Source organism: Gigantopelta aegis, chromosome 8 (assembly GCF_016097555.1).
Source record: "Gigantopelta aegis isolate Gae_Host chromosome 8, Gae_host_genome, whole genome shotgun sequence".
Lineage (NCBI taxonomy): Eukaryota > Metazoa > Mollusca > Gastropoda > Neomphalida > Peltospiridae > Gigantopelta > Gigantopelta aegis.
The window spans coordinates 81,043,445-81,068,152 of NC_054706.1; the positions used below are offsets into that span (position 1 = coordinate 81,043,445).

Genomic DNA, 24,708 nt, shown 5'->3' on the forward strand with positions numbered 1-24,708 from the left:
GATAGGTCTGCCGTGATGGATTCTAATGATATTTTCTTTTGTACAGTTGACAGGTCTGCCGTGATAGATTCTAATGATATTATCTGTTGTACAGTTGACAGGTCTGCCGTGATGGATTCTAATGATATTTTCTGTTGTGCTGTTGACAGGTCTGCTGTGATGGATTATAATGATAATATTTTCTGTTCTACTGTTAACAGGTCTGATGTGATGGATTCTAATGATATTTTCTGTTGTACAGTTGATAGGTCTGCCGTGATGGATTCTAATGATATTTTCTGTTGTACAGTTGACAGGTCTGCCGTGATGGATTCTAATGATATTTTCTGTTGTGTTGTTGACAGGTCTGCTGTGATGGATTATAATGATAATATTTTCTGTTCTACTGTTAACAGGTCTGATGTGATGGATTCTAATGATATTTTCTGTTGTACAGTTGATAGGTCTGCCGTGATGGATTCTAATGATATTTTCTGTTGTACAGTTGATAGGTCTGCCGTGGTGGATTCTAATGATATTTTCTGTTCTACTGTTGATAGGTCTGCCGTGGTGGATTCTAATGATATTTTCTGTTGTACAGTTGATAGGTCTGCCGTGATGGATTCTAATGATATTTTCTGTTCTACTGTTGATAGGTCTGCCGTGATGGATTCTAATGATATTTTCTGTTCTACTGTTGACAGGTCTGCCGTGATGGATTATAATGATAATGTTTTCTGTTCTATTGTTGATAGGTCTGCCGTGATGGATTCTAATGATATTTTCTGTTCTACTGTTGACAGGTCTGCCGTGATGGATTATAATGATAATGTTTTCTGTTCTACTGTTCACAGGTCTGCCGTGATGGGTTATAATGATAATATTTTCTGTTCTACTGTTGACAGGTCTACCGTGATTGGTTATAATGATAATATTTTCTGTTCTACTGTTGACAGGCCTGCCGTGATGAGTTATAATGATAATATTTTCTGTTCTACAGTTGACAGGTCTGCCGTGATGGATTCTAATGATATTTTCTTTTGTACAGTTGACAGGTCTGCCGTGATGGATTCTAATGATATTTACTGTTGTACAGTTGATATGTCTGCTGTAACGGATTCTAATGATATTTTCTGTTGTGCAGTTGACAGGTCTGCCGTGACAGATTCTAATGATATTTTCTTTTGTACAGTTGACAGGTCTGCCGTGATGGATTCTAATATTTTCTTTTGTACAGTTGACAGGTCTGCCGTGATGGATTCTAATGATATTTTCTGTTGTGTTGTTGATAGGTCTGCCGTGATGGATTCTAATGATATTTTCTGTTGTGTTGTTGATAGGTCTGCCGTGATGGATTCTAATGATATTTTCTGTTGTGTTGTTGATAGGTCTGCCGTGATGGATTCTAATGATATTTTCTTTTGTACAGTTGACAGGTCTGCCGTGATGGATTCTAATGATATTTTCTGTTGTGCTGTTGACAGGTCTGCTGTGATGGATTATAATGATAATATTTTCTGTTCTACTGTTAACAGGTCTGATGTGATGGATTCTAATGATATTTTCTGTTGTACAGTTGATAGGTCTGCCGTGATGGATTCTAATGATATTTTCTGTTGTACAGTTGACAGGTCTGCCGTGATGGATTCTAATGATATTTTCTGTTGTGTTGTTGACAGGTCTGCTGTGATGGATTATAATGATAATATTTTCTGTTCTACTGTTAACAGGTCTGATGTGATGGATTCTAATGATATTTTCTGTTGTACAGTTGATAGGTCTGCCGTGATGGATTCTAATGATATTTTTTGTTGTACAGTTGATAGGTCTGCCGTGGTGGATTCTAATGATATTTTCTGTTCTACTGTTGATAGGTCTGCCGTGGTGGATTCTAATGATATTTTCTGTTGTACAGTTGATAGGTCTGCCGTGATGGATTTTAATGATATTTTCTGTTCTACTGTTGATAGGTCTGCCGTGATGGATTCTAATGATATTTTCTGTTCTACTGTTGACAGGTCTGCCGTGATGGATTATAATGATAATGTTTTCTGTTCTATTGTTGATAGGTCTGCCGTGATGGATTCTAATGATATTTTCTGTTCTACTGTTGATAGGTCTGCTGTGATGGATTATAATGATAATATTTTCTGTTCTATTGTTGACAGGTCTGCCGTGATGGATTCTAATGATATTTTCTGTTCTACTGTTCACAGGTCTGCCGTGATGGGTTATAATGATAATATTTTCTGTTCTACTGTTGACAGGTCTACCGTGATTGGTTATAATGATAATATTTTCTGTTCTACTGTTGACAGGCCTGCCGTGATGAGTTATAATGATAATATTTTCTGTTCTACAGTTGACAGGTCTGCCGTGATGGATTCTAATGATATTTTCTTTTGTACAGTTGACAGGTCTGCCGTGATGGATTCTAATGATATTTTCGGTTGTGCTGTTGACAGGTCTGCCATGACGGATTATAATGATAATATTTTCTGTTCTATTGTTGACAGGTCTGACGTGATGGGTTATAATAATATTTTCTTTTGTACAGTTGACAGGTCTGCCGTGATGGATTCTAATGATATTTTCTGTTGTGCTGTTGACAGGTCTGCCGTGATGGATTATAATGATAAGATTTTCTGTTCTATTGCTGACAGGTCTGCCGTGATGGATTATAATGATAAGATTTTCTGTTCTATTGTTGACAGGTCTGCTGTGATGGGTTATAATGATAATATTTTTTGTTCTATTGTTGACAGGTCTACCGTGATTGGTTATAATGATAATATTTTCTGTTCCTCTGTTGACAGGTCTACCGTGATTGGTTATAATGATAATATTTTCTGTTCTACTGTTGACAGGTCTACCGTGATTGGTTATAATGATAATATTTTCTGTTCTACTGTTGACAGGTCTGCCGTGATGAGTTATAATGATAATATTTTCTGTTCTACTGTTGATAGGTCTGCCGTGATGGATTCTAATGATATTTTCTTTTGTACAGTTGACAGGTCGCCGTGATGGATTTTAATGATATTTTCTGTTATGCTGTTGACAGGTCTGCCATGAAGGATTATAATGATACTATTTTCTGTTCTATTGTTGACAGGTCTGACGTGATGGGTTATAATAATATTTTCTTTTGTACAGTTGACAGGTCTGCCGTGATGGATTCTAATGATATTTTCTGTTGTGCTGTTGACAGGTCTGCCGTGATGGATTATAATGATAAGATTTTCTGTTCTATTGTTGACAGGTCTGCCGTGATGGATTATAATGATAATATTTTCTGTTCTATTGTTGACAGGTCTGCTGTGATGGGTTATAATGATAATATTTTTTGTTCTATTGTTGACAGGTCTACCGTGATTGGTTATAATGATAATATTTTCTGTTCTACTGTTGACAGGTCTGCCGTGATGAGTTATAATGATAATATTTTCTGTTCTACTTTTGACAACTGTTGACAGGTCTACCATGATTGGTTATAATGATAATATTTTCTGTTCTACTGTTGACAGGTCTACCGTGGTTATAATGATAATATTTTCTGTTCTATTGTTGACAGGTCTGCCGTGATGGGTTATAATGATAATATTTTCTGTTCTACTGTTGACAGGTCTACCGTGATTGGTTATAATGATAATATTTTCTGTTCTATTGTTGACAGGTCTGCCGTGATGGATTATAATGATAATATTTTCTTTTCTATTGTTGACAGGTCTGCCGTGATGGGTCATAATGATAATATTTTATGTTCTACTGTTGACAGGTCTGCCGTGATGGGTCATATATTTTCTGTTCTACTGTTGACAGGTCTGCCGTGATGGGTCATAATGATAATATTTTCTGTTCTACTGTTGACAGGTCTGCTGTGACGGACTCTAACGAGGAGGACAGTGCTGAATCATCAACTGACGAGGAGGACGAGCAGGTGACAACAGACGACAGGTTGGTTTACTCGGTCCGTATTACTCGGTCCATATCACTCAGTCCGTATCACTCGGTCCATATCACTCGGTCCGGTCCATATCTCGGTCCGTATCACTCGCTCCATATCTCGGTCCGTATCACTGTCCGTATCACTCGGTCCATATCACTCAGTCCGTATCACTCGGTCCATATCACTCGGTATGGTCCGTATCACTCGGTCCATATCTCGGTCCGTATCACTCGGTCAATATCGCTCAGTTCGTATCACTCAGTCAGTATCACTCGGTCCATATCACTCAGTCCGTATCATTCGGTATCTCAGTCTGTATCACTCTCTCCATATCACTCAGTCCTTATCTCGGTCCGTATCACTCTCTCCGTATCACTCAGTCCGTATCACTCGGTCCGTATCACTCGGGTCCATATCACTCAGTCGGTATCTCGGTCTGTATCACTCTCTCCGTATCACTCGGTCCTTATCTCGGTCCGTATCACTCTCTCCGTATCACTCGGTCCGTATCACTCGGTCCGTATTACTTGGTCCGTATCACTCGGTCTCGGTCGGTATCGCTTAGTCCATATCTCGATCCATATCACTCAGTCCGTATCACTCAGTCCTTATCTTGGTCCGTATCACTCGGTCCATATCATTCGGTCCGTATCACTCGATACATATTACTCGGTCCGTATCACTTGGTCCGTATCACTCAGTCCTTATCTCGGTCCGTATCACTCTCTCCGTATAACTCAGTCCGTATCACTCTCTCCGTATCTCTCGGTCCGTATCACTCAGTCCGTATCATTCGGTATCTCGGTCCGTATCACTCTCTCCGTATCACTCAGTCCGTATTACTTGGTCCATATCACTCTGTCCATATCACTCGGTCTCGGTCCGTATCACTTGGTCCGTATCACTCAGTCCTTATCTCGGTCCGTATCACTCTCTCTGTATCACTCGGTCCGTATCACTCAGTCCGTATCATTCAGTCCGTATCACTCGGTCCATATCACTCAATACATATTACTCGGTCCGTATCACTCTGTGCGTATCACTCTATGTGTATCACTCTGTGCGTATCACTCAGTGCGTATCACTCTGTCCGTATCATTCGGTCCGTATTACTTGGTCCGTATCACTCTGTCCATATCACTGTCCATATCACTCGGTCCGTATCACTCGGTCCATATCACTCGGTCCATATCACTGTCCATAACACTCGGTCCGTATCACTCAGTCCGTATCACTCTGTGCGTATCACTCAGTCCATATCACTCTGTGTGTAGCACTCAGTCCGTATCACTCTGTGCGTATCACTCTGTGCGTATCACTCTGTGCGTATCACTCAGTCCGTATCACTCAGTCCGTATCACTCAGTCCGTATCACTCTGTGCGTATCACTCTGTGCGTATCACTCAGTGTGTATCACTCTGTGCGTATCACTCAGTGCGTATCACTCTGTGTGTATTACTCGATCTGTATCACTATGTGCGTATTACTCAGTGTGTATCACTCAGTGTGTATCACTGTGCATATCACTCGATCTGTATCACTCAGTGCGTATCACTCAGTCTGTATCACTCTGTGTGTATCACTCTGTGCGTATCACTCAGTGTGTATCACTCGATCTGTATCACTGTGCGTATCACTCGATCTGTATCACTCTGTGCGTATATTACTCAGTCCATATCACTCTGTGCGTATCACTCAGTCCATATCACTCAGTGTGTATCACTCAGTGTGTATCACTCTGTGTGTATCACTCTGTGCGTATCACTCTGTGCGTATCACTCAGTCCATATCACTCAGTCCGTATCACTCTGTGCGTATCACTCTGTGCGTATCACTCAGTGTGTATCACTCAGTGCGTATCACTCAGTGCGTATCACTATGTGTGTATTACTCGATCTGTATCACTATGTGCGTATCACTCAGTGTGTATCACTCAGTGTGTATCACTCAGTGTGTATCACTCAGTGCGTATCACTCTGTGTGTATTACTCGATCTGTATCACTATGTGCGTATCACTCAGTGTGTATCACTCAGTGTGTATCACTCAGTGTGTATCACTGTGCATATCACTCGATCTGTATCACTCAGTGCGTATCACTCAGTCTGTATCACTCTGTGTGTATCACTCTGTGCGTATCACTCAGTGCGTATCACTCGATCTGTATCACTGTGCGTATCACTCGATCTGTATCACTCTGTGCGTATATTACTCAGTCCATATCACTCTGTGCGTATCACTCAGTCCATATCACTCAGTGTGTATCACTCTGTGTGTATCACTCTGTGCGTATCACTCTGTGCGTATCACTCAGTCTGTATCACTCAGTCCGTATCACTCTGTGCGTATCACTCTGTGCGTATCACTCAGTGTGTATCACTCTGTGCGTATCACTCAGTGCGTATCACTCTGTGTGTATTACTCGATCTGTATCACTATGTGCGTATCACTCAGTGCGTATCACTCAGTGTGTATCACTCAGTGCGTATCACTCTGTGTGTATTACTCGATCTGTATCACTATGTGCGTATCACTCAGTGTGTATCACTCAGTGTGTATCACTCAGTGTGTATCACTCTGTGCATATCACTCGATCTGTATCACTCAGTGCGTATCACTCAGTCTGTATCACTCTGTGTGTATCACTCTGTGCGTATCACTCAGTGCGTATCACTCGATCTGTATCACTGTGCGTATCACTCGATCTGTATCACTCTGTGCGTATATTACTCAGTCCATATCACTCTGTGCGTATCACTCAGTCCATATCACTCAGTGTGTATCACTCAGTGTGTATCACTCTGTGTGTATCACTCTGTGCTTATCACTCTGTGCGTATCACTCAGTCCGTATCACTCAGTCCGTATCACTCTGTGCGTATCACTCTGTGCGTATCACTCTGTGCGTATCACTCAGTGTGTATCACTCTGTGCGTATCACTCAGTGCGTATCACTCAGTCTGTATCACTCTGTGTGTATCGCTCTGTGCGTATCACTCAGTGCGTATCACTCGATCTGTATCACTGTGCGTATCACTCGATCTGTATCACTCGGTGCGTATCACTCAGTCTGTATCACTCTGTGCATATCACTCTGTGCGTATCACTCAGTGTGTATCACTCAGTGCGTATCACTCTGTGCGTATCACTCGATCTGTATCACTCAGTGCGTATCACTCTGTGCGTATCACTATGTGCGTATCACTCAGTCCGTATCACTCAGTCCGTATCACTCAGTCCGTATCACTCTGTGCGTATCACTCTGTGCGTATCACTCAGTGCGTATCACTCTGTGTGTATCACTCAGTGCGTATCACTCTGTGTGTATTACTCGATCTGTATCACTATGTGCGTATCACTCAGTGTGTATCACTCAGTGTGTATCACTCTGTGCGTATCACTCTGTGTGTATCACTCTGTGCGTATCACTCAGTCCGTATCACTCAGTCCGTATCACTATGTGCGTATCACTCTGTGCGTATCACTCTGTGCGTATCACTCAGTGTGTATCACTCTGTGCGTATTACTCGATCTGTATCACTATGTGCGTATCACTCAGTGTGTATCACTCAGTGTGTATCACTCATTGCGTATCACTCTGTGCATATCACTCGATCTGTATCACTCTGTGCATATCACTCGATCTGTATCACTCAGTGCGTATCACTCAGTCTGTATCACTCTGTGTGTATCACTCTGTGCGTATCACTCAGTGCGTATCACTCGATCTGTATCACTGTGTGTATCACTCGATCTGTATCACTCGGTGCGTATCACTCAGTCTGTATCACTCTGTGCGTATCACTCTGTGCGTATCACTCAGTGTGTATCACTCAGTGCGTATCACTCTGTGCGTATCACTCGATCTGTATCACTCAGTGTGTATCACTCTGTGCGTATCACTCTGTGCGTATCACTCTGTGTGTATCATTCAGTGCGTATCACTGTGCGTATCACTCGATCTGTATCACTCTGTGCGTATCACTCAGTGTGTATCACTCAGTGCGTATCACTCTGTGTGTATCACTCGATCTGTATCACTCAGTGCGTATCACTCTGTGCGTATCACTCTGTGCGTATCACTCAGTGCGTATCACTCTGTGTGTATTACTCGATCTGTATCACTATGTGCGTATCACTCAGTGCGTATCACTCAGTGTGTATCACTCAGTGCGTATCACTCAGTGCGTATCACTCTGTGTGTATTACTCGATCTGTATCACTATGTGCGTATCACTCAGTGTGTATCACTCAGTGTGTATCACTCAGTGTGTATCACTCTGTGCATATCACTCGATCTGTATCACTCAGTGCGTATCACTCAGTCTGTATCACTCTGTGTGTATCACTCTGTGCGTATCACTCGATCTGTATCACTGTGCGTATCACTCGATCTGTATCACTCTGTGCGTATATTACTCAGTCCATATCACTCTGTGCGTATCACTCAGTCCATATCACTCAGTGTGTATCACTCAGTGTGTATCACTCTGTGTGTATCACTCTGTGCGTATCACTCTGTGCGTATCACTCAGTCCGTATCACTCAGTCCGTATCACTCTGTGCGTATCACTCTGTGCGTATCACTCAGTGTGTATCACTCTGTGCGTATCACTCAGTGCGTATCACTCTGTGTGTATTACTCGATCTGTATCACTATGTGCGTATCACTCAGTGCGTATCACTGTGCATATCACTCGATCTGTATCACTCAGTGCGTATCACTCAGTCTGTATCACTCTGTGTGTATCGCTCTGTGCGTATCACTCAGTGCGTATCACTCGATCTGTATCACTGTGCGTATCACTCGATCTGTATCACTCGGTGCGTATCACTCAGTCTGTATCACTCTGTGCGTATCACTCTGTGTGTATCACTCAGTGTGTATCACTCAGTGCGTATCACTCTGTGCGTATCACTCGATCTGTATCACTCAGTGCGTATCGCTCTGTGCGTATCACTATGTGCGTATCACTCAGTCCGTATCACTCAGTCCGTATCACTCAGTCCGTATCACTCTGTGCGTATCACTCTGTGCGTATCACTCAGTGCGTATCACTCTGTGTGTATCACTCAGTGCGTATCACTCTGTGTGTATTACTCGATCTGTATCACTATGTGCGTATCACTCAGTGTGTATCACTCAGTGTGTATCACTCTGTGCGTATCACTCTGTGCGTATCACTCTGTGCGTATCACTCTGTGCGTATCACTCAGTCCGTATCACTCAGTCCGTATCACTATGTGCGTATCACTCTGTGCGTATCACTCAGTGTGTATCACTCTGTGTGTATCACTCAGTGCGTATCACTCTGTGTGTATTACTCGATCTGTATCACTATGTGCGTATCACTCAGTGTGTATCACTCAGTGTGTATCACTCATTGCGTATCACTCTGTGCATATCACTCGATCTGTATCACTCAGTGCGTATCACTCAGTCTGTATCACTCTGTGTGTATCACTCTGTGCGTATCACTCAGTGCGTATCACTCGATCTGTATCACTGTGTGTATCACTCGATCTGTATCACTCGGTGCGTATCACTCAGTCTGTATCACTCTGTGCGTATCACTCTGTGCGTATCACTCAGTGTGTATCACTCAGTGCGTATCACTCTGTGCGTATCACTCGATCTGTATCACTCAGTGTGTATCACTCTGTGCGTATCACTCTGTGCATATCACTCTGTGCGTATCATTCAGTGCGTATCACTGTGCGTATCACTCGATCTGTATCACTCTGTGCGTATCACTCAGTGTGTATCACTCAGTGCGTATCACTCTGTGCGTATCACTCGATCTGTATCACTCTGTGCGTATCACTCTGTGTGTATCACTCTGTGCGTATCACTCAGTGCGTATCACTGTGCGTATCACTCGATCTGTATCACTCTGAGCGTATCACTATGTGTGTATCACTCGATCTGTATCACTATGTGCGTATCACTCAGTGCGTATCACTCAGTGCGTATCACTCAGTGTGTATCACTCTGTGCGTATCACTCGATCTGTATCACTCAGTGTGTATCACTCAGTCTGTATCACTCTGTGCATATCACTCTGTGCGTATCACTCAGTGCGTATCACTCTGTGCATATCACTCGATCTGTATCACTTTGTGCGTATCACTCGATCTGTATCACTGTGTGTGTATCACTCGATCCGTATCACTCTGTCTGTATCACTTTGTCCGTTTCACTCGGACCATATCACTCAGTCCGTATTACTTGATTCATATCACTCTATCCGAATAGCTATTAGAACCATATTTTCCAAAACATTAAATATAAATAAAGAATAGATCTTCAAATGTATTTACAATTATATTATAAGAACCATATTTCTCAAAACACTGATGTAAATAAAAAATAGATCTTAAAATTGATTTTGGTGATGGGAATTTATTTTGCTACATTTTTCAATTGGTTGAAGCACAACACTATAATTATTAATATATGCATTCTTGTCAGAAACAGACTTTATTTAACTTTATTACATCAGAATTTCATTTCAAAAGTCACGCCTATAAAGTTTATTTAAGTCAGCATGAACAGTACAACTTCCAACTTTCATATTTATAAACATGTGACCTGGTGATCTGAATTATTCTGATTATTTGTGTGTGTTTATCCCATGATTTAACTTGTTTTCTGTGTTTGTTTATCCCATGATTTAAGGTGCTTTCTGTGTTTCTGTGTGTTTATCCCATGATTTAAGGTGCTTTCTGTGTTTCTGTGTGTTTATCCCATGATTTAAGGTGCTTTCTGTGTTTCTGTGTGTTTATCCCATGATTTAAGGTGCTTTCTGTGTTTGTGTGTGTTTATCCCGTGATTTAAGGTGCTTTCTATGTTTGTGTATGTTTATCCTGTGATTTAAGGTGCTTTCTGTGTTTGTGTGTGTTTATCCCATGATTTAAGGTGCTTTCTGTGTTTGTGTGTGTTTATCCCATGATTTAAGGTGCTTTCTGTGTTTCTGTGTGTTTATCCCATGATTTAAGGTGCTTTCTGTGTTTGTGTGTGTTTATCCCGTGATTTAAGGTGCTTTCTGTGTTTGTGTATGTTTATCCTGTGATTTAAGGTGCTTTCTGTGTTTGTGTGTGTTTATCCCATGATTTAAGGTGCTTTCTGTGTTTGTGTGTGTTTATCCCATGATTTAAGGTGCTTTCTGTGTTTCTGTGTGTTTATCCCATGATTTAAGGTGCTTTCTGTGTTTCTGTGTGTTTATCCCATGATTTAAGGTGCTTTCTGTGTTTCTGTGTGTTTATCCCATGATTTAAGGTGCTTTCTGTGTTTGTGTGTGTTTATCCCGTGATTTAAGGTGCTTTCTATGTTTGTGTATGTTTATCCTGTGATTTAAGGTGCTTTCTGTGTTTGTGTGTGTTTATCCCGTGATTTAAGGTGCTTTCTGTGTTTGTGTGTGTTTATCCCGTGATTTAAGGTGCTTTCTGTGTTTGTGTGTGTTTATCCCATGATTTAAGGTGCTTTCTATGTTTGTGTATGTTTATCCTGTGATTTGACGTGTTTTCTGTGTGTTTATCCCATGATTTATGGTGGTTTCTGTGTTTGTGTGTGTTTATCCCATGATTTAAGGTGCTTTCTGTGTTTGTGTGTGTTTATCCTGTGATTTATGGTGTTTTCTGTGTGTATCCCATGATTTAAGGTATTTTCTGTGTTTGTGTGTGTTTATCCCATGATTTAAAGTGCTTTCTGTGTTTTTGTGTGTTTATTCCATGATTTAAGGTGCTTTCTGTGTTTGTGTGTGTTTATCCTGTGATTTAGGTGTTTTCTGTGTTTGTGTGTGTTTATTCCATGATTTAAGGTGCTTTCTGTGTTTGTGTGTGTTTATCCTGTGATTTAATGTGTTTTTTGTGTGTTTATCCCATGATTTAAGTTCCTTTTTGTGTTCGTGTGTATTTATTCCGTGATTTACCGTGTTTTCTGTGTGTTTATCTTATAATTTAAGGTGCTTTCTGTGTTTGTGTGTATTTATTCCGTGATTTACCATGTTTTCTGTGTTTTTATCCCATAATTTAAGGTGCTTTCTGTCTTTGTGTGTATTTATCCCGTGATTTACCATGTTTTCTGTGTGTTTATCCTATAATTTAAGGTCCTTTTTGTGTTTGTGTGTGTTTATCCTGTGATTTACTGTGTTTTCTGTCTGTGTTTATCCCATGATTTACCGTGTTTTCTGTCTGTGTGTGTTAGCGGCCCGCCAGGCAGCACAGCCAGTAAGAAGTTCCTGCACTACCTGGACCGGCTGACCCAGTCGAAGTACTTCCACCGCGCCACTGAGTACAAGTACGTGAAGAAGGCCATGCAGGAGGTGTCCAACACACGGCTCATCCTCACCGTTGAGATGAAGAACCTCATCGGCACCCTCGCCGTCAACATCCCGCCGCCACCCACAGACAGGCTCTGGTTAGTCAACATCACCCACACCCTCGCCGTCAACATCACCCACCCCTTGCCATCACCCACAGACAGGCTCTGGTTAGTCAACATCACCCACACCTTCGCTGTCAACATCACCCACCACTCGCCATCAACATTCCTCTTCACCCACAGACAGGCTCTGGTTAGTCAACATCACCCATACCCTCGCCGTCAACATCACCCACCCTTCACCGTCAACATTCCTCTTCACCCACCGACAGGCTCTGGTTAGTCAACATCACCCACCCCCTCACTGTCAACATCCCGCCACCACCCACAGACAGGCTCTGGTTAGTCAACATCACCCCTACCCTCATTGTCAACATCCCGCCGCCACCCACAGACAGGCTCTAGTTAGTCAACATCACCCATCCCCTCACCATCAACATCCCACCACCACCCACAGACAGGCTCTAGTTAGTCAACATCACCCCTACCCTCGCCGTCAACATCCCACCACCACCCACAGACAGGCTCTAGTTAGTCAACATCACCCACCCCCTCGCCATTAACATCCCACCACCACCCACAGACAGGCTCTGGTTAGTCAACATCACCCACCCCCTCGCCATTAACATCCCACCATCACCCACAGACAGGCTCTGGTTAGTCAACATACCATCCCCTCACTGTCAACATCCCGCCACCACCCACAGACAGGCTCTGGTTAGTCAACATCACCCACCCCCTCACCATCAACATCCCACCACCACCCACAGACAGGCTCTGGTTAGTCAACATCACCCACCCCCTCACCATCAACATCCCACCACCACCCACAGACAGGCTCTGGTTAGTCAACATCACCCCTACCCTCGCCATCAACATCCCACCATCACCCACAGACAGGCTCTAGTTAGTCAACATCACCCACCCCCTCACCATCGACATCCCTCTTCACCTACAGACACGCTCTAGTTAGTCAACATACCCCTACCCTCACCATCAACATCCCTCTTCACCCACAGACAGGCTCTGGTTAGTCAACATACCATCCCCTCACTGTCAACATCCCGCCACCACCCACAGACAGGCTCTGGTTAGTCAACATCACCCACCCCCTCACCATCAACATCCCACCACCACCCACAGACAGGCTCTGGTTAGTCAATATCACCCACCCCTCGCCATCAACATCCCTCTTCACCCACAGACAGGCTCTGGTTAGTCAACATCACCCACCGCTCGCCATCAACATCCCTCTTCACCCACAGACAGGCTCTGGTTAGTCAACATCACCCACCGCTCGCCATCAACATCCCTCTTCACCCACAGACAGGCTCTGGTTAGTCAACATCACCCACCCCCTCACCATCAACATCCCACCACCACCCACAGACAGGCTCTGGTTAGTCAATATCACCCACCCCTCGCCATCAACATCCCTCTTCACCCACAGACAGGCTCTGGTTAGTCAACATCACCCACCGCTCGCCATCAACATCCCTCTTCACCCACAGACAGGCTCTGGTTAGTCAACATCACCCACCGCTCGCCATCAACATCCCTCTTCACCCACAGACAGGCTCTGGTTAGTCAACATCACCCACCCCCTCACTGTCAACATCCCGCCACCACCCACAAACAGGTTCTAGTTAGTCAACATCACCCACCCCCTCACCATCAACATCCCACCACCACCTACAGACAGGCTCTGGTTAGTCAACATCACCCACCCCCTCACCATCAACATCCCACCACCACCCACAGACAGGCTCTGGTTAGTCAACATCACCCACCCCCTCACCATCAACATCCCACCACCACCCACAGACAGGCTCTGGTTAGTCAACATCACCCACCCCCTCGCCATTAACTTCCCACCACCACCCACAGACAGGCTCTAGTTAGTCAACATCACCCACCCCTCACCATCAATATCCCTCTTCACCCACAGACAGGCTCTGGTTAGTCAACATCACCCACCCCCTCACTGTCAACATCCCGCCACCACCCACAGACAGGCTCTGGTTAGTCAATATCACCCACCCCTCGCCATCAACATCCCTCTTCACCCACAGACAGGCTCTGGTTAGTCAACATCACCCACCGCTCGCCATCAACATCCCTCTTCACCCACAGACAGGCTCTGGTTAGTCAACATCACCCACCGCTCGCCATCAACATCCCTCTTCACCCACAGACAGGCTCTGGTTAGTCAACATCACCCACCCCCTCACCATCAACATCCCACCACCACCCACAGACAGGCTCTGGTTAGTCAATATCACCCACCCCTCGCCATCAACATCCCTCTTCACCCACAGACAGGCTCTGGTTAGTCAACATCACCCACCGCTCGCCATCAACATCCCTCTTCACCCACAGACAGGCTCTGGTTAGTCAACATCACCCACCGCTCGCCATCAACATCCCTCTTCACCCACAGACAGGCTCTGGTTAGTCAACATCACCCACCCCCTCACTGTCAACATCCCGCCACCACCCACAAACAGGTTCTAGTTAGTCAACATCACCCACCCCCTCACCATCAACATCCCACCACCACCTACAGACAGGCTCTGGTTAGTCAACATCACCCACCCCCTCACCATCAACATCCCACCACCACCCACAGACAGGCTCTGGTTAGTCAACATCACCCACCCCCTCACCATCAACATCCCACCACCACCCACAGACAGGCTCTGGTTAGTCAACATCACCCACCCCCTCGCCATTAACTTCCCACCACCACCCACAGACAGGCTCTAGTTAGTCAACATCACCCACCCCTCACCATCAACATCCCTCTTCACCCACAGACAGGCTCTGGTTAGTCAACATCACCCACCCCCTCACTGTCAACATCCCGCCACCACCCACAGACAGGCTCTGGTTAGTCAACATCACCCATCCCCTCGCCATTAACTTCCCACCACCACCCACAGACAGGCTCTAGTTAGTCAACATCACCCACCCCCTCACCATCAACATCCCACCACCACCCACAGACAGGCTCTGGTTAGTCAACATCACCCACCCCCTCGCCATTAACTTCCCACCACCACCCACAGACAGGCTCTAGTTAGTCAACATCACCCACCCCCTCGCCATTAACTTCCCACCACCACCCACAGACAGGCTCTAGTTAGTCAACATCACCCACCCCTCGCCATCAACATCCCTCTTCACCCACAGACAGGCTCTGGTTAGTCAACATCACCCACCCCTCGCCATCAACATCCCTCTTCACCCACAGACAGGCTCTGGTTAGTCAACATCACCCACCCCCTCACTGTCAACATCCCGCCACCACCCACAGACAGGCTCTGGTTAGTCAACATCACCCACCCCCCATCGCCATCAACATCCTGCCACCACCCACAGACAGGCTCTGGTTAGTCAACATCACCCACCCCCTCGCCATCAACATCCTGCCACCACCCACAGACAGGCTCTGGTTAGTCAACATCACCCACACCCTCGCCATCAACATCCCTCTTCACCCACAGACAGGCTCTGGTTAGTCAATCTCGCCCACCCCATCGCCATCAACATCCTGCCTTCACCCACCGACAGGCTCTGTTTACTTAACATTCCCCCACCCCACAGACAAACAGGCTCTGGTTTCTCAGCATTCCCCCACCCCCACATGCTCCACCGACAAATAGGCTCTGGTTTCTCAGCATTTTCTCAACCCAACATGCCCCACCGACAAACAGGCTCTAGTTTATCAGCATCCCCCCTGCATTTTTATTGGAAATAACTTGTATTGTGTATTATAATATAATGATATTTAAATATTTCTTTTCAATATTACCTGTCCTCAAACAAGTGCATTTCCTCTCTTTCCCCCCCCCCCCCCCCCCCACGCTAGTGGACTGGTCCGAATATCCCAACAGAGAATGGGATGGCCTAAATCTTCTACTGTATGCTCCCTTGTAGATCCAGTCATGTGACTATAGCCTCCTTCTTTTTCTCTTCGCTTTCTGGTTCGGGTGTACACCAGAAGTGCCTCCAGAGGATGTCGTCATTCGCTCGCTGGCAGCGAGGACCTTGGTGACTGATGTGGCCAAGGTCTTGGACAAGGCTTTTAACGACACAGCGTCTTTCGTCGCCTTTCCACATTGGTCATCTCAAACTTATCCAGTGTTCAACATGCCATTTAAAGATGCGGCTCCGGTGCTTGATGATGATGTCCATCAGTTGGGCAAGTCTTCCTCTGTAGAGTTGTCAGATCGGCAAGCCTTGAATATGGATACGGCCCAATGGTGTTGTTTGTACATGTTATCGTACTTATATGTGTTTCTGACTCCGGGTAATACTCCCTGTTCCAACAGTTGGCCCAGATGTTGGCATACTTGACTTCATTTATTACATCCATGTCAATGATGATCACGCACCATCGGCGACAAGCTTTCTTGAAGAAATCGATGTTAGATTCGCAACGCAAAAAGGAACTGTTAACGCAGCCATGGGCTTCCTCAACGTTATTTGCTGGTAAGGTGTCTGATGTCGTCACCGCCAACGATGAAGGCCTTACAACTGATGACTACACTGGAGTCTAACAAGTGCAAGAACAGCCTGCCTTCAAGCGTTGGAGAGGTTCCTTTCGTGGGAACTCTTCCCGTCGGGTGCCAGACAAGAAGTCTTCAGGGCCCCCAGAGGTGAGCTGTTTCGACGTTGACGCCTGCCATCAAACCTCAGATTGCTTCAGCTTACAAGACCTACGACCGCCCCACACCATGACACAGATCAACGATTTACACTTGACGCTTCCGGTGTCTGTCACACCGATCGAAATGACTACTGTCGGAGGCCAACTTCGCCAGTTTTGGAAGACCTGGGAGACATTATGCGACGACCAATATGTCACCACAGTCCTGAGACACGGATATCTCCTGCTATTGTCTGCCGACCCTCCCTTAATGCGTACGCCCCGAGAACGACTGCACTCAGCCGCACATGTACGGGTTCTACAAGATTCTGTCAACAAGATATTGGAGAATGGGGCCATCCGCAGCATTCCGCTGTCCGACCTCACACAGGGATTTTATTCAGACATATTTCTGGTTCTCAAGAAAAACTCGTCGGATCTGTGGATGATCCACAACATGGCCTTCTTCAACAGCCATTATCTCCATTCTCCTCCATCGTTCAAGATGTTGACGGTACGAGATGTCATTGCTGTGGTTCATCCAGAAGATTGGCTCGATTTGCAAGATCTGAAGGACGCTTATCTTCACGTACCAATCCATGCCACCTGCTATCGATACCTGAGGTTCATACTGTAAGGAATCCATTACGAATGGACAGTCCTGCCATTCGGGATCTCCGTTGCTTCATGGCTGTTTACCAGGATCACTGCTCCAATATTGCGGGTCCTTCACAGCAAGGGTATTTACTTTTACCCTTACCTGGACGACTGCCTGCTGAAACATCACAGCCAAGCTCAGCTCATTCATCATGTCGACTTTGTCATGAAGTTTCTACAGTCTCTGGGGCAGATTGTTAACCACGACAAATCCCGGTTGCATCCTACACAGGATCTGCAATTCATCGGTGCATGTCTCCGTTCCGATCGCGGTCTTGTACAAGTTCCACTAGACCGTTGGATGAAGATTCAGTCCAGCATCAGCAGTGGACCAGCGTTTCTCAAGGTGGCAACCGACAGTGTGACCGTGGCGGCTTACATCAATCGTCAAGGCGGCACACTCTCAGTCTTCTCCAGATGACTTATCGTCTGTACGCTATGGTGGACAATGTACCTCTACAGATTCGGGCAAGACATATTCCAGGGGTCTCCAATGTCCTAGCAAACAGTCTATCCCGGCCGTCATCCCTACAGTCAACCGAGTGGATGCTGCATCCAGAAGCCTTTTGTTGGGTGTGCGAACGTCTCTGGACTCCAAACATCAACCTGTTTGCCACGAAATTCAACCATCAGCTTCGGGTCTATGTCTCACCAGTTCCAGATCCAGATGCCTTTGACCTAGATGCTCTCGCCATCAGCTGGGATCAGATGGACGCATACGCCTTTCCACCACCGATCCTGCTGCCTCAAGTGTTACAGCGGTTTCAACAATATCGATGTCGTCTGCTGCTGATCGCACCCATGTGGCCATTACGGGTGTGGTTTCCAGATCTACTCAGTCTCGCCGATCCACATACATTGCCTCTGCCAGAGTGGGACCATCTGCTGCGACACCCCACATCTCAGCTCTACCATCCAAATCCAGTCGACTGCGGCAATTCTGAAGGCTCATAGATCATCTACTATGGCGGCCTATAATGTCCGTTGGCTGTGTTTTCATAGATGGTGTCTGTGACAACACATCAAGCCTCAGAAGATTCCAGTACCTCATCTGGCAGACTTCCTGATGTCCGGATGTCATTGAAGTTGAAAGGCTCGATGATTGCAGGTTACATCTCGGTCATTGCTACTGTCCGTTATCCGGCTATTGGAACGAAGCTCTCCATCATCCCTGAAATTCATAAGATGGTTAAGAGCTTTAAGTTGGAAGATCAAGTTCAATGCTTTCATCCTCCGAAGTGGGACTTGACTCTGGTTTTGAGATCCTTGACGGTTGCACCATATGAGCCGATTGAAGAGTCCTCCCTGGAAGTTTTAACTCGGAAGACCGTCTTCTTGTTGGGGTTCGCAATGGCTGCTAGAGTTTTGGAGATCGATGTGGACCTGGTTCGGTTCCATCGTGAACGCCAATCGGTTTCCTTGGGTCTCCTCATGAATTTTGTGGCTGAAAATCAGCTGCCTGATCAACAGCCACAAACGTATGTGGTCCAAGCCTTATTGTCTATCCTGGGTCCGGCCAATATTGAAGCCTTGGCTTTGTGTCCGGTTCGTGCTTTGTACCACTATATTGAAAGGACTCGCTCGTTTCGCCAACGCCATTCGAGGTTGTTCCTTTCTTATCACCAGTTGCATTTAAAAGACATTACCAAGAACACTGTGGCTACATGGATTAGATCGACTATTCTGTCTGCATACCACAAGGAAGATTTGCCTGCACCTACTGCCTCCAATCCGCATGAACTGCGTGCACTGGCCGCCACCATGTCTTTGCACTGCAACACTCCTATCCAGCACATTATTACTGGATGTTTCTGGGCAACGGACTCCATATTTGCCAACTATTATCTGAGGATGTTGAGGGATTTCATCATCTGGGGCCTGTGGTTGCTGCCCAAACACTGGTGAACACTAGCCGTCCTCGTTGCCATTGAGGCTTGCTGTTGGATTCTAGGCTGCACACAGAGATGTCTACTGAATCCACAGGTGAGGACTTGCTACAACTTTTTATTCTTTGCACTTTACACATGCACTGGTGCTGGAATTTTTTGTCTGGATTACTTTTGCCTTGCACTGTTCTCGGCCAATTGTTTTCTCACTGAACTAACATGTTTTTGGTGTACTAGACAGAAAACATTCAGGGGCTTGTTTAGTTCGGTGTTCTGACAGATGCACCCATACAATATTGTTGCTAGTTATTTTTAAGATGCACCCATACAATATTGTTGCTAGTTATTTTTAATAACACTCCAATACGTTGGGCGGTTACCTATTACCGGCATCCCTGGTGGCTGTGATGGGCATCCCAAAAATTGTAAGAGGGGTCTTTAGTTTGGCCTAATTCTTCCACTGATGAGTCTCCATTCGGTCTTTGGGAGTTTATAGGAGCATCTTCGGATTTTGGTACCCACCACCATCTGTTGAATGCTGCACTTGTTTGAGGACAGGTAATATTGAAAAGAAATGGAGAAAACTTGGAGTGTTTTCTCTTTTATAGAGATATTATCTGTCCTCAAGGGTTTATTCCTGCCTGAGCCTCCCCACTTCCCGTCATCCGTGTGATGCGCTTAGTGAAAAAGAAGGAAGCTATGACCAGATCTACAAGGGAGCATGCAGTTGGGATGTTCGGACCAGTCCACTAGCGTGGGGGGGGAATGCACTTGTTTGGGGACAGGTAATATCTCTATAAAAGAGAAAACACTCCCAAGTTTTCTACATTTTAGGTATGGTTTCCGTGGAAACCCACGTCTGTGGCTGGTTGCCAAACCTAAAGTGGGTGAACGGGAGGTGACCATCACTCACATCACGGAGTGGATAGAGAAGAAACTCTCCCTCGAGTTTCAGGTAATTATGTGGATTATCTCTGCTTTGTTTGCATTTCAGATAACACATTACTACTCATTGTGGATTATCTCTGCTTTATTTGCATTTCAATTAACACATTACTACTCATTGTGGATTATCTCTGCTTTATTTGCATTTCAGATAACACATTACTACTCATTGTGGATTATCTCTGCTTTATTTGCATTTCAGATAACACATTACTACTCATTGTGGATTATCTCTGCTTTATTTGCATTTCAGATAACACATTACTACTCATTGTGGATTATCTCTGCTTTATTTGCATTTCAGATAACACATTACTACTCATTGTGGATTTTCTCTAGTTCATTTACATTTTAGATAACACTACTACATGAATTGGATTTTCTCTAATTCATTAACATTTCACATAACCCTACTTCTTGGTGTGGATTTTCTCCAATTCATTTACATTTCAGATAACACTACTTCTTGGTGTGGATTTTCTCTAGTTCATTAACATTTCAGATAACACTACTTCTTGGTGTCGATTTTCTCTAGTTTATTTACATTTCAGATAACTTTACTACTTGGTGTGGGTTTTCTCTAGTTCATTTACATTTCAGTTAACACTACTTCTTGGTGTGGATTTTCTCCAATTCATTTACATTTCAGATAACACTACTTCTTGGTGTGGATTTTCTCCAATTCATTTACATTTCAGATAACACTACTTCTTGATGTGGATTTTCTTCAATTCATTTACATTTCAGATACTACTTCTTGGTGTGGATTTTCTCTAGTTTATTTACATTTCAGATAACACTACTTCTTGGTGTGGATTTTCTCTAGTTCATTTACATTTCAGATAACACTACTTCTTGGTGTGGATTTTCTCCAATTCATTTACATTTCAAATAACACTACTTCTTGGTGTGGATTTTCTCCAATTCATTTACATTTCAGATAACACTACTTCTTGGTGTGGATTTTCTCCAATTCATTTACATTTCAGATAACACTACTTCTTGGTGTGGATTTTCTCTAGTTTATTTACATTTCAAGTAACACTACTAGGGTCTCCACGAGTACTCGGGCACGGGTCGAGTCTAGCAAGATTCGAGTCCGTTCACAGGACTCGAGTACCCATCCAAGGTGGAATATAATGATCAATATAAGACAATAATTTCAGCAATAGATAATCAACGACATAAGTTACATTTAAATTACATGATCATGCACTAGTTTCTCTTTTTAAACTGGCCGTCCGTCCGTCCGTCTCAACACTGCACATATTAACCGTTTTTTAAATGCAATACAATGGCATGATTTGGCATCAATGTTCAGCCCTGGAATTAAGATACATAATGCTATTTACTTCATCTCATAATCATCTAGTGTAAGTGTCGGGTACTTGGGTCTGGGTCGAGTTTGACCCTCGAGTACTCAAGTCCAGACGTGGGGTAATTGTAATCAGTAATCGTAATCAATTACATATTTTCATGTAATCGTAATCGATTACTCTGTTTGAGAATACCATGTAATCGTAATTGTAATCGATTACATTGCTAATGTAATCGTAATTTATAATTACTTCCGTGAGTACTACACTAGGATTAAAGTTTCAAACTGTATGAACTTTCACTTTTTTGATGATTATATATTAATCATTATTATAGCATCCTTCAATATACATGTATCTTTAAAGTAATACAGTTATTACCTACTAGCAATGTAAACAAAGTATGTAAGTTAGGAAAATATTTATACAAAATAATAAGAAGGTGTGAATCTATGGTTACTTAGTTTTAAATAGAGTTCTGTACACATATTATCATATTCTCCTTAACTGTTTTATACCAACACCTTCCATTATGTCTGTAAATGGTGTTATTATGTACCATATGTTATGTACACCTTGTACAAGCTATAAAACTTCAAAGGAAATGAATAAGTAAATTGAATATAATGTACATAAGCTTATGAAAACATGCCTCTTTGATATACTTAGTAACAACTCAAGTAACAGTGCTAGTAGTTGGGTGCAGCACTGAGCAATCAGTGTAGACAATAGAGCTGACTTCCCATTGTTTGAGTCAGTTACACATTGCCTAATATATTTTTTTAATTAAAAGTTGTGACTTTTTTTTCCTGTGACATTTTGTCCTGTGTGTGTTGTGACTTTTTTTGGCGCATTTTACCTGTCAATTGAATCAGTTATTTTACAAGTTGACTAAAATAATTGATTCTCCAGAAGTCATGTGGCAAGAAAGTGATAGAGCAAAATATTTTCTGAACCGGTAGAACACTAAAAAAAATATCCTATTCTTTTAATCTTTCTTTTTTAATTTGTGGGTTATATTACTTTATACCAATGGTTACCTAAAATTGTAACGATAGTAGTGATGCTTTGGAGGGAGGGGTTATATATGTTAAATAACTTATTGCTGTGTGTGGATTTGGCTGCACAGTCAAGTTTACAGACAAGAGATTACGGTTGTGCACTGTCCGTCTGCAGTCATTAAAGGTAGGGTCAACTCAAACAAGAGCCTTATGTGTTGGAAAGATGCATAAGTAAACCACCAACACATACTGACACTTTAGCAAATGAAAAACGCGTAATTTTAGAGTTAATAAAAAAACATGATTATTCCTGCTAACTGGGGGCAGTCATTTTGTTTCCTTTTTGTGACGTCCAGTGGGATAGCTTGGGGCGAAGTGACGTCAGCTCCTGACCATCTCCTGTATGTACAGTGTAAACAAAAGCAGTAATTTTCGACAAGACGCTTCTCTTTGATCAACCTGACTTGTAAAACAGCATAAATGACGTAATAATATAATAAACTATTTAACTAAATATATTTTAAGTTGCATTAACGGAACAAAATGGGGTTATAGTATTTTTCTCTGTTAAATAATCCAAAGGAAAAAATGTACACTATTAGGCCTATTGATATGCTACGTTGGAGCAAAAACGACAACCCACGATACCCAAGTGAATTTTCTTTTCTTTTGGACTGCGTAATTGGTCAGTTCTGTGGTTTTAGATGGAAAAGTCTACTTAATCAATACTTTTACAGAACTATTTACAGTAATAAACCATGTCCATTACAATTTTAGGGGCGACAGGTAATATTCCACAATACCGATATGTATTTTTGTGTCTAGACAGCGTCAATTAATTGGCTCGTCTGGTTACCAATCAAATACACACCTGCCAATCAGGAATCACAGGTAGAAGCAACTAACAGCATAGACCAATTAACTAAGAAAACACTCCGTGTATCATTTCAGTACATAGGTTAATGCATGGGCAAAACATTGTTAATTGTTTAGACTTGTTGTGTAGCCACTTTAACGATGGTATTTTATTTTGTATTGAAACATAATATATACAGTGTTGGATATACTTATTGCTGGCTTACTGGGATGTGTATTATTACAGAACATTGCAATTTATGACTATTTATCATCCCGCAAAAACCAGGTAGATTGTGTTTCTCTAGTTCTAAGGCTCATTCGTTACGCGTTAAGTATTACGTAACCAACAGCTCGCCAGAGGGCGTACTCACTGAGATGGTACAAAATCTGCACCCGTTATATATAATAGCCGTCACATTTAACCGTTTTATTAATTAACTATACGATTATGTGTGTTGATATTAAGCAATAATGTGCATTATATATCGTTGAATATGCATACCAGGCCAAATGCCTTAATTGTCCTCTCCTTTAAGACTAACAAAAGCAAAGAGTCTGCCACAGTAGAACCAATCGCATTCAACACTTTTGATGTATTGTCAAATGATCATAGTTGACAACTCGGACCTTTGATAACTGTAAACTATATGTTTTGTTTTATGGGACACTGAACTGGAGCAGTTCGGCGAATAAAGGGGCATGCTTTGGTTTCTTTTAGCAGCTTGGGGATTAACACACATGTAATTATGTTTTGTCGTTAAATATAATAATATGTTTTAAATATCCATGCAATAAGTAAAGTTTGTTTTGTTTAACGACACTACTATAGTACATTGATTAATTAATTATGGACTGTTGGCTGTCAAACATTTGGTAAATTTGACATGGTTATCAGATGAAACCCACTACATGTTTTCCATTAGCAGCAGGATAGCACATACCACGGCCTTTGATATACCAGTCATGGTGCACTGGTTGTAAAAGAAAAACTATAAGTTGAACTAGTTCACCAAGGGGTTTTGAAAATACAATTACATGTTTTAAATATAATAACATGTTAAATATTTACAATTATTTTGCTTTTT

At 43.4% G+C, this 24,708-nt stretch overlaps 1 protein-coding gene across 1 annotated transcript in view; it reads left to right on the top strand.

Moving 5' to 3' along the window:
- The window catches only part of LOC121379146 (testis-expressed protein 2-like), a 57,901-nt gene that overhangs the window by 27,584 nt on the left and 5,609 nt on the right, over positions 1–24,708 (top strand). The window contains exons 5-7 of the mRNA XM_041507631.1: positions 3,853–3,936; positions 12,133–12,345; positions 20,338–20,458. Coding sequence (XP_041363565.1) covers positions 3,853–3,936; positions 12,133–12,345; positions 20,338–20,458 — 418 coding nt within the window. The remainder of the gene's footprint in view (positions 1–3,852; positions 3,937–12,132; positions 12,346–20,337; positions 20,459–24,708) is intronic.